Genomic DNA, 12,220 nt, shown 5'->3' on the forward strand with positions numbered 1-12,220 from the left:
GCTACTGTTTCCTGGCGGTATGTACATTTTAGGGGCAATGATATTTCTGAATGCCAAAGATAAGAAAATATGTGGCTGTGGTTTGGAGTTCATTCAGAAAGCATTTATTTGCTGTATCCTTTGTGCCAGGCTAGTTTTTTCATCTCACTTCCCAAGGCTAGGGGCAGCTAAATGCTGAGACAAATTTAAAAGTGTTATTTGTCACCTGAAAAGGCTTTTGAAGCCATCTGAAAGAGGTTGTTATAAATATCAAGTTACAGTACAGGTCACCTTTAGAAGTCTATGGAGACAACATCCTTATAAATTAAAGGAAGGAAGATAGATGTTTTCTGACCTTTTTCTGCTTGGACTGTGAATAGATACCAACTTATGATAGCCCTTTTAAAAACCCTTACCTTCTATCTTAGAATTGATATTAAATATGGGTTCCAAGGTGGAAGAACAATAAGGGTGATGCAAATGAAGTTAAGCAAATTGTTCAGGGTCACAAAGCTAGGAAGTGTCTATGGCCAGTTTTGAACCCAAGATTCCATTTCTAGGTGTGGCTCTCTACTTGCTTTTCTCTTAAAAACAAAACAAAACTACTATACCAAGGCTGAAAGAAGAAGAGAACAAGAATGGTGGAGTTACCAATTGCTCCAAACATTCTGGAAAATGATTTGAAGTTATGTGAGAAAACTCAAGTGCTAGATATGTCCCCCAAGGAAGTTAAAGGGAGAAAGAAAGGGCTATAGATTATAAAATATTCATCACAGCACTTTTTGTTGTATCAAAGAACAGGAAACAATGTGGTGTGGGTGCAGAATGTTACATACATTATCATTTTTACTTAACTGTTTTTCTTCATTACAAGAGAAGGTTTCACTAGTTGGAATGACACTTGAGGAAGAATACATAGAGGCTCATGAACTGCTGAGATACAAAAGGCATCAATAATTCGGGTTTGGCATGGGCAGCCTTAGACCCATTTTAAGAAAAGATTGAGGTCTCTAATCAAAGCATCAGAGTAGTATGGTGCTACCCAGCCCAGAGCAATCTTTTCCTTTTAAGCACTGAATTCCCATTCCAAGGGAATCCACATTGGCAGCATCTCTGGAGCAGTGCTGTCCATTATCTTTCTGTGTATTCTTCTATAAATGCCAGTGGAGAAGAACCTCTTATTTAAAACAGGAGTAAAAGGCATTCTAACGTAAAAGGATACAAGGAGGGCCAAGAATGACAAAAATGGTTATATGCTAGCCTACTCTAATCTCCTAGCATCCCCAAAGTCACCTCACATTCACAGAACAGAAACAGAAGGTTGAATCAAAGCAGAAAAGTGTTTGCCTTCACTAGCTCAATTTATAAGGACAAACTTGGGGAACTATTCAGATTTGTAAATGTGACTACTATAACTGAGTGCCTAAATTTCAGTCTTGTCCCATTCTGTACTTACAACATGGTAGGGGGAGTAATAGTGTTTAAGGAACAATAAATGGGAAGTTTAGGGGTCATTGTTAGGCCCTCTTATTCCTCCTCCTCTTTCCCCCAAAGTACTACTTTCTAGTAACTGCCAAAGTTGCTGAAGGAAAGGCTGATGGTGCCATTAAAATAAAATCTGTTTTTGTGTCATCTGAGGGTCTTAGCCATGCTTCTCTTTCTCCACTGTCATACATAGATGAGTTGGATATAACTACACTTCCATCCCCAATACTGTAGTATTCAAGTACAAATACAAGTGCACTCTCTCACTCTCTGTCTCTCTCTCTCTCTGTGTCTTTGTCTCTCTGTGTCTCTGTCTGTCTGTCTGTCTCTCTTAGACCCTAGGATCCCAGGTCAGTGGAGTTTTGAGGAGAGACCAGAGGATGGACACAATTTCCAGATACTACCTGTATTTTTCCTCTCACAAAGGTGGTGATGTCATTTTCATTTTCAAAGATGGAGAGTGTCTGCAGCAGGTTTTGCTCGAGCCATTCCCAGTGCTCAGTGATTTCCTTCCTGGAACCAGCTAAGAAAGAACAGAAAAACAAACAAACAATGCAATGACTTTTGGGTGTCCAAATTCATGACAGCATGGTAATAGCCAAACATTTACATGGTGCTGTGGGGTCTACAAAGCTATTTCACACAATTAGCTTATTCATCACAACCCTGTAAAGCAGGCAGTATACACAGCATCAACCCCATTTTACAGATAAGCAAATTGAGAATCAGAGAATTAAAGTGCTTTGGCCAGTGGGTCACATGGCTAGGAAGTAGCAAAAGCCAGGTTCAAACCTGGCTCTTGTGATGTTTGGCTGAAGACTCTTTCCTTTACCTCCAAAAGCCAAGTTCATTTTATTAACATTGAAGTGAAATGTTGCCTGAGTTATTCAAGTATGCCAACTTTTCTCTTTCACTTTATTTTTCCTCAAGTGAGAGATTAAGGAGTTACACATAAAAGATGAAAAGACATGGCAATGTAAAGCTGAAATGGAGGAGCTTTGACCAAAGACACCCAGAGTGACTCAGGGAGCCCAGGATTTGGAACAGGGAGATGGGAATTATTTAGACTCACCCTTCTCACCAGGGGAGGTTAAAGGATGTGGAGAGACAGGGTTGTGCAGTGGATAGAGGGCTAGACTGCAAGTCTGAGGGTATGCCTCTGGGGAAGTCACTTAACCCTATTGGATGCTCAGTTTCTTTATCTGTAAAATAAGAACAATAATAGCTAGAATCCCTAGCTTACAGTGATGCTCACATGAGACTAGATATGCTTTTGCAAACCTTGAGAAGCTACTAAGAGTGTCGATTCATATGCAAGGTCACACAGAGAGTAAACAGTGGAGAGGCCAGATTCCAGGCAATATGCCTGGCTATTTTTGCTTTCCTTTTCTGATTTGGGACCAGCAGCAGGGGTGGGAGGGAGGTATAATCATATTTCTCACATCTAGATATATATTTCCAAATGTCATTGTATCACTATGGAGTGGGTAAGGTGGCACAGTAAATAGACTGCTGAGCCTGGAGTCAGGAAAATTAGAACCTTCCTGAGTTTGAATCTAGCTTCAGATATTTACTAGCTGAGTGACCCTGGCCAAGTCACTTAACCCCTGTTTGCCTCAGTTTCTTCATCTGTAAAAAATGACCTGGAGAAGGAAATGGCAGACTACTTCAGTTTCTTTGCCAAGTAAACTCCACAGAGGGGTCCCAGAGTCAGACATGACTGAAAAACCACTAAACAACCCAAAATGGAGATTATCCCACAGGGATGTTATGGTACAGAGGGAAAGATGCTGATCAAAACACTATACACAATCATTGTAATGGGCTAAATGGGAAGAGAATATCATAATTATTGAATATTGTAAATTGTAATTACTGAATATTGTAAAATTACAATGACCAAGCTTGGCCCCAAAGAAGAAGGATGAGAAGATATCTTCCCCTCCATGAAGCCCTTCAAAAAAAAGTTAGATTCCCACCCCACACCCCAACTTGCTGGTTGTTTGTTTGTTTGTTTTTTTTAATTTTATTTAATTAAGAATTTTTTCCCATGGTTACATGATTCATGTTTCCTCCCTCTCCTCCTCCCAACTCCCTCCTGTAGCTGACAAGCAATTCCACTGGGTTTTATGTTTGTCATTGATCAAGACCTATTTCCATATTATTGATAATTACACTAGGGTGATCATTTAGGGTTTACATCCCCGATCAGATCAGATCCCCATCAACCCATGTGATCAAGCAGTTGTTTTTCTTCTGTGTTTCTACTCCCACAGTTCTTTCTCTGGATGTGGATAGTGTTCTTTCTGGTAGATCCCTCCAAGTTGTTCAGGATCACTGTAATGCCTCTAGTGGAGAAGTCTATTACATTCAGTTGTTCCCCAATGTATCCATCTCTGTGTACAATGTTCTCCTGGTTCTGCTCCTTTCACTCTGCATCAACTCCTGCAGGTCTTCTAGTTCACATGGAATTCCTCCACTTTATTATTCCTTTTAGCACAATAGTATTCCATCACCAACATATACCACAATTTGTTCAGCCATTCCCCAATTGAAGGGCATCCCCTCATTTTCCAATATTTTTGCCACCACAAAGAGTACAGCTATGAATATTCTTGTACAAGTCTTTTTCTTATGATTTTTTTGGGTATAAACCCTTACTGGTTGGTTTTAATGACCTTTTTTTTTTTTTAACTTAAGGGAAGGCTCTCTAGGATTGGGTAAGAGAAGGGATACAAAGGGAAATGTAAAATGACATATGTCTTTTCCCTTCTCTTGTCCTGTTTTCTCACTGAAAGAGAAAGATCAGTCTAAATGATTTCTTCTCCCCTTTTATTCTATACATAAAGGAGGAATGCGTCTCAAGTCAGAGAACTTGCATTCAAATACCAGCTGTGAACTTTACTACCTGCGTGACCTTTGGACAAGATGCTTAACCTCCCTAAGCCTCAGTTTGCTCACTTGTAAAATGAAGGACTAGATTAGATGAGCACTGAGGTCCCTTCTCGTTCTATGATTGAATGATAAATGTAAAATGCTCCTGTGACCCCATACCAATGTAAGCCAGTATCTTGTTACTATCTCCCATCTCACTCTTTCTTTTTAGAACTTCTCTACATAGGACATATTCAGTTACAATAAAAAAGGGTTTGGAATGCCTTCAGTTCCCATGAAGCTACCTCCTAATAATGTGCAAAAAATGTTCTTCTCTCCATTCAATTATGAATGAGACATAAAATCAGACTGTCTCCAGGGAATACCAGCAAAGACTTCACTGATACAATTCCTTGAAAAGTAATGGGGGTGAGATCATTCTTACAGCTCCCAATGAAGTCTTGAATTTTTAGTCTGCAGTAGGAAGGCATAAATCACCTCACCCAGAGACCTCCAAATTTAAACCATTTGAGCTGAATACTCTATCTAAATGTCACCCTGCTCTTTGCTCACCGCTCTGCTCTGAGACAAAGCCAGGATGTGGTTGTAAAGAACTTGAATTAATCTTTTTCTTCTTCTGTTGAGGTTGCTAGTTGATGGATCTTTACAAAATAACTCCCAAGTAATGTGTATAAAATCTCCTGATCCCAAACACTTCTATGAGAACTAAAGAATGACTTCCTGTCCACCTGGCTCACCGATATAAACAGATGGATTTCTGAAAGAACGTTTTCCTCCTTTTGCCCATCTTGGGCTCTCTTTAACTATTTTTGTTGGCCAGTAATCCAAAAGATTCCCTGAATTCTTCATGTCAGCTCCTGAGAAAGAAGCCCAGAAACTGCCACGGGTCAGTAGCACCTGGAACTGTGTTAAGATGACTACCCTAAAAAACATGAGGTTGTGCCTCAAAGACTTTGGATTCGACTTCCTGAGAAAGGAAAGACCAGCAAGATTTTTTCTTTTGCTTTGAAGAAAACAAAAGTCAAGAAACTTGGCAAAATTCTAAGAAGACTTTGGAAAAATTCACCTTTCAACTTGGACTTGCTCAGAAGTTAAAATTCTGCTTGAGAAATAGTATTGTAAATACAATAAAGAAGGAAAATAAAAATATAATTAAGATTGGAGTTGAGAGCTAGGCTTAGAGACAGGAGATCCTGGGTTCAAATCAAGGATCAGACACTTCCTAGCTGTGTGACCCTCAGCAAGTCACTTACTTAAGCTCCACTGCCTAGCCCTTACTGCTCTTCTGCCTTGGAACCAATTCACAATATAGATTCAAAGAGGGAAAATAGGGGGATATTTTTTTCTTATATTAATTGGGTCCTCTGCATACAAAATTCTTATATAGTATATTAATGTGTACTATGTGTGTACATATTATGTATACTATGTTGTCACAAGAGAGGCAGTATAGGTTACAGTAGAGATACTATGTATTTTATGATAAAGTGTCCATAGGCTTCAACGTCCACCGAATCTGGTATTTGCACTTTTTGATTAAATTTTACTTTATTTTTCCCCAATGAACTAAAATTCACTTTTTCTCCTTCCCATTTTTTCCAGCTATAAAAAAGAAAGAAAAAGCAAACCAGCTGATTCTTTGGTCTTCACAATAAATGTTGACTGTATTTGTCTTATATGATTAACCTGATCTTACTAGCAAGATTATTTTGTAAGATTTTAAGAATTTCAAAATGTTAAACTACATGTTATTATAAATCAACTTCAAAAATCTAAGTATGGCTTAAAGGGTTCTAAAAGATTCAAACTTGAAGTCTTCAAAACAAAATGACAAAAAAGAGCAGTGGAACAGAAAAGCTCATTAATTTAGAAAAATAAAATCCTACAGGACAAGCCAGTATGGTGAAATGCAACTGAGGACTGAATTTAAATACGCAGCAATACTTTCAAATGTCTACAAATGTACACCATGGAAAATGATGTGAGAAATGATTAGCCATGTAAATATCAGAACCCCCATAGCAGCCAGAACCCTTGACCTAAAACATAGGACTTGAAATCAGGAAATTTTGCATTATGGTTGTAAAAGTTCATTAAATTGAGCAACTTCAGTTTATAATCAGCATTTTATGACTCTGTATAACTGTATGTTCTCTGCATGTAATCCTACTTGACAATGAGTATTTTAGTGACAATTGTAAGTATTAATTGATTAATTGTGTATGAGTCAGTAACCAATAACCACATTGTGAATAAAATCCTCTAAAATGCATCCAGTGTTCTGGAATGTATCCAGACATTATAATATCTCAGTTGGCTCTGAAGCTACAAAATGACCTTGGCTTTTACCAGATATGGAATTGATCATTACTTTATAGAATATACCTTCTTTTAAAAAGGGACCTTCTCTGGCTACCCCTTCTAAGAAGAGATGACCACAAGAGCACTCCCTTTTTTAAAGGGGAGGAGGGCTGTGTAATCTAACTCTCTATATACTGTTGACACATAAGCTCTGGGTCCTTCTGGCTGAGCTGGGACAAGCCTGGCTCCTGCCATTTTGTAATTTATGACTTTTTACAATAAATGTCAGAATAGCTCAGATAATTGCTTCCCAGCATTTATTTATTTTTTTCATTTTTTTACACGGTCCCACTTGCCACTCATTAACTGTGTAACCTTAGGTAAATCATGGAATTCTCTGTTTATCTCTATTTCTCCAGGCTTTCCATATTATCTATTTCACCACTTTTCTCCTCTTGAAAATGGAACAGGAGATTCCTTCTTCTTCACAATGGTGCTGTGAATATATTGCAAAAATAAGGTATGTGAACATGTCTCCCCCCCCCAAATTCTTTGCAGAATCATGGGTGTATGTGGGACACTACATATAATGTCGGAGACCCGTGGTAGCAGTGGCGATGATGGTGGGGGAGAATATGCTGTTTAGTTTTCTGGAAATTAACATTTTTTCATTCTTTTCTCCCTTGCCTGGAGTCAGACCATTTTAGACTACAGCTCAGTTGCTTCCATGGGGTTGATAAAACACTGTCCATGGGTGGGGAGTATTTGGAGGATAGGGGTGGGTTTGGGGGTGTTGCAGCCAGCACAGGTAATCTCATGGATATGGGAGCAGAAATTATTCTGCTAAAAGGGCAAGACTGGTGATTCACCAAATAGATGCAAGTGGTTGGCAGTGTTTGAAGCATGAATATTTTTTTCAAACACTCAAATCTGTTCACATGTAGTTTGTATTTATCTTTGTACATGCTGTTTCCTCCCAGAATGTAAACTCTCTGAGAACAGGGGTTGTTTCATTTGTGTCTTTGCAATGGTGGTGCTTAGCCCGTTGGGTAGCCCTCAGCAGGCACTTGATATATGCCTGTAGGATAGAATAAGCTCCTGTTGGTCTCCTCTTCCTAGGTACTCACACCTACATACTTTATGTCTTCAGTACTAAATGCTCCTTGATTGATCCAGATGTACTCAATGGGGTTGCAGAGATCTCTACCCCCCAAAGATTGCTGAGCTGGAGACTCTTCTGTCTCTGTTGTGCTTTCAAAATGTCTGCCCCATTGTCTAGCTGACAATTATCTTTTTTCATTTCTCCTTTCTGTCTCTCTATGGCTTTCCTTTGCTGTCTCAATGTCTGGGGCTTGCCACTCTCATCACCACTGCCTTTAGGGGCCACCCTTTCTCCTCTAACCTCATTGAAGACTTAGTTTGAAAGCTCATCAATGGATTTACCATGTAGTGCATATTGACAGCGTCTACTGTGGAATTATGTCATCTAACCTTGGCTGAATGCTCAGATATGTTCCTGAATCCTTCTATTCTTCTGTGACTGACTACCCCCAAGAAACAGCAGAAGCCAGGAAGGCCCAGGCTTACCTCTGACATATACTGGTGACCCTAGACAAGGCACTTAAAACCATTAGTGCTCTATGAAACTATAAATTGGAGCAAAGGTGCCACCCTGCATTGTTAGATGGAGTTTCCTCATCTTGGAGTCCTTTACCCCAGGGCTGAGCAAATTCATTTGACCCACTTGTATAGTTCAAAAGCCAAGGATGGTATTTATAGTTTTACATGGAGTTGGATGGCTAGATTTCAGAATCCAGTATTTAGTCCCATCTGTATGATGTTCCACACAGCCACTATTCTCAAGTCTTCTATCTCTTCAAAAGTACTAGGCCAGGTCTACCCTGCTTTCAGCTTATGACTCCTTTTGATATGGGGTGGCAGGGGGCAGTAAGGGGGAGTAACAGGAATGGGACCCCCATACTCTGAAATCTTGCATTTCTCACTAATTGGCACTAGTTAAACATCAACTGCAACACCTGTAGTTTCAGCATCAGTCAAACATGAATTGTAAATTGTTCAATTATCCATGATGTGGGGATAGATTGGTAGACTAGATCAGTAACATTCTATGTTAGGCATCAGCTTTGTACCTTCTCTGTTTTATTCAATGCTTATATTGTTCTTAGAAATAATCAATTGCTAAAATGGTCCTCCAATGTACCACATCTCTCCCCACCCCACCCCCATGATCCCACTCTGGAAGGGCATCAAGCCTTTTCCCTGACCAATGATGACAAGGTGGACAATGGAAGAACCTCCACCTGAGTTTTCAAAGGGAGATGCTAAGCTTCCAGACCCCAATAAGTATGCCAACCCTGATCCACAGGGTTTGGTAGCTCCATCCCAGCCCTTCTCATCTCTCCTGGGTGCTTTGCCCTATCCAACTTTCACTACCTTTCTCTATTTTCAATCTCTCCCTTTTCCTGACTCCTTCCCAGGTGCCTAAAAATATGTCAAGGTCCTGCCAATTCTTTAAAAACTATCAGTTTTCAGGGTGAAAAGCTAGGTGGCTCAGCAAATTGAGAGCCAGACATAGAGACATGGGAGATCCTGGGCTCAAATCTGACCTCAGACACTTTCTTGTGGGGCAGCCCTGGGCATGCCACTTAAACCACAGTTTCCTAGACTTTGCTGCTCCTCTGCCATACAACCAATATTTAGTAATGATTTTAAGATGGAAGGGTAAGGGCTGTTTTTTGTAGGTAAAAAATAAATAAAAACCATCAGCTGGACATCTCAAGCTAGCTGTCCAGAAGACATCATAAACTCAGCATGTACAAAAGTATATATTATCTTTCTTCCAAAATCTTCCCTTTTTCCTCATTTTCCTATTACTGTCAAGGGCATCTCCACCCTCACAGTGACCCAAGCTCTCAACTTGGGGGCAATTCTCGACTCTTCCCTTTCCCCTACCATGTCCCTTTATTGCCAATACCCATCGACTTTATCTTCATCCCATCTTGTCCATAACCCCACCACAACTCTGTACATCACCTCAGTCCTAGACTATTACAAGGGCTGGCTGGTTGGTGTCCTTCCTACAAAAGTCTCTCTCCAGTCCACTGTTAAAGTGATCTTCCCAAAGTACATATCTGTCCATGTCATACCTCTAACCCACTCCATATTAACTCCAAGGACTCCCATCACCTCTGGATAAAATGTAAAATCCAGCTTTGTGCTCAGAGTCCTTCAGAACCTTTCTGCCTCCCGGTCCCCAGCTTTCAGATGCCACCCTCTCTCTGCTACCAAGGACTCTGAGATCTACTGATACTGGTTCTCCTGGCACTTCCCTAATCTTCCATCTCCCAACTGTAGGCATTTTCAGTAGTAACCTTCTCACCCTCCTTTACCTCCTGGCTTCTCTGGCTTTCTTCAAGCACCAGGTAAAATCTCACCTATTATAGGAAGTCCTTCCAATCCAGTCCTAATAAGTCTTTGTCTTGCCTTGTGTCTATAGCACTTAGCATAGAGCCTAGCACACAGAAGGCTCTTAATAAATGTCTAGTGACTATTAATCCCAAGTTATTGTTTTGTATCTCTCCCCTTTTCACTGCCAAGCTCCAAGAAATAGTCATTTTTTTACTCCCTTTCTTTACTGCTATTATTTCTCAGCCATTTGCAATCTGGCTTCCAATTTAGTCACTTGACTGAAACTAGTATCTTCAGGGTTTTTAAAGAGAGATTTTCTAAGTGCAAAATTCAATGGAGGCTAGGGGGTAGTGAGGTGGCTCTGTGGATTGAGAGCCAGGCCTGGAGTTGAGAAGACCTGGGTTCAAATCTGACCTCAGACACATCTAGTTGTGTGGTCCTGGACAGGTCACTTAACGCCAGATGTCTAGTCCTTATCAGTCTTCAGCCTTGGAACCAATACATAGTATCAGTTCTAAGACAGAAGGTAAGGGTTTAAAAAAAAAATTAAATGGCCTAAAATGGCAAAATATTAGAGGGGATGTGGAAAAGTAGAGATATTAATATACTGTTTGTGGAACAGTGAACTGATCCAACCATTTGGGACAATAATTGGAATTATGGCCAAAGATCTGTAAAATTACATGTATCCTTAGACCCTGCAATGCCATTGCTGAATCTGATTCTGATCAGGGAAGAAAAGAAAAGAACCTATATGCTCTAAAATATTGACACCAGCTCTCTTTGTGGTGGCAAATAAACTAGAAACTGAAGGGATGTGCATCAATTGGGGAATGGCTAAACAAATTGTGGTGACTGATCCCCCTTCTTTCCAGTCCCTTCTCTCTTTAACTCCACCTAGATGACAAAAGAATCTGCTGAAGACAAGTCTGACCTAGCCAATTACATGGCGAAGAAAGTTCAGTGCTTATCCATTGCCTCTAGAAGAAAATGCTAACAGCAAATTTAAGGGCGGCCAGAAGATGGTTCCAACCGACCCTTGCAGCCTTATTTTACTTTGTACTACTCCCTTCACTCATTCCAAGTTCACTCTGTTCTTTGGTCAAACTGGATTGTTAACTGTTCTCTCTAAAGGCAACAGTCCATGGCCTTGGTCTGCCTGCATATTTGCACAAGCAATCTCCTATATGGCTGGGAGGTAATCTGCATTAACAATCTTTCCTTCCATCAGCGCTTATCTCTGGTGCCATCTCTTCTCCCAGGATACAGCCTTTGCTGTATCTCTGACTCTTAGAGGGCTCTTCCTCCATAAATAATCTTATTTAACTCTACACATTTACCCCATCCTCCCTGTAAAATAGAAGCTCCTTGAGGGAAAAGACTGTTATATCATATTTCTTTGCAACCTCACCCCTGAGTACAGTGACTTGGATGGCTGTAGTAGACACATAATAAATCTTCAAAGCTGGATTTAGGAAATGGGCATCAGGAGCTATAGCTAGTAAGTAGCTGAGTTAGATTCCCTGACAAAGCAGGGCAGGAAATCCCCAAGATACCAAGCTAGTAGAAAGAATTACTGTGCATAGCAGGTCGCTTTTTGATATTCCTTATCCCAGAAAATATAAAGAATTCAGGTTATCCTCCAGGGATAAGAGAAAATACTCATTTGTTCTCAGATACAGTCTGATCTAGCCACCAGCTAAGCAGGTCAGAAGCAATGTTCATCCTTGAAAAGTAATTGTGAGAATGTTGGGGGATTTCAGGAACTAATACTGTTCCCCAAGGAGGGATTCACTTGTCCAAAATGTTGCTTGAATCTTCACTATCCCTTATAAATCCTTCCTTTCAATTCTCAAGGAAAGATGGACAAATAGTGTTAGAATTGAATACTGCACTAGGAAAATTAGGGCATGTGAAATACATTTCCTTTGCCATGACTCTCCAATTGAACTGGTCTATTTCTCCAGCCTTAAAGTGTAGCTTTGGTAAAATGAGCTCAATATTCAGGAAAGAAAGGGGCTGACTGGTCCAAAGTAAGGTAATAGACAATTTTCTGGAAAGAATGCTATTGATGGCTAGGAAACAACCCGAGTCACTAGCATAATCAGCTGGAAATACAAGGAAAGGCAGC

The 12,220-nt window shown here is 40.1% G+C and overlaps 1 protein-coding gene across 4 annotated transcripts in view; it reads right to left on the reverse strand.

Moving 5' to 3' along the window:
• The window catches only part of TBC1D9 (TBC1 domain family member 9), a 125,423-nt gene that overhangs the window by 52,459 nt on the left and 60,744 nt on the right, over window positions 1-12,220 (reverse strand). For all 4 annotated transcript variants that reach the window (XM_016423203.2, XM_056802725.1, XM_056802726.1 and 1 more), the window contains one exon: window positions 1,869-1,987. In XM_016423203.2, the coding sequence (XP_016278689.2) occupies window positions 1,869-1,987 (119 nt within the window). The remainder of the gene's footprint in view (window positions 1-1,868; window positions 1,988-12,220) is intronic.

This window comes from Monodelphis domestica, chromosome 6 (assembly GCF_027887165.1).
Source record: "Monodelphis domestica isolate mMonDom1 chromosome 6, mMonDom1.pri, whole genome shotgun sequence".
Classification (NCBI taxonomy): Eukaryota; Metazoa; Chordata; class Mammalia; order Didelphimorphia; family Didelphidae; genus Monodelphis; species Monodelphis domestica.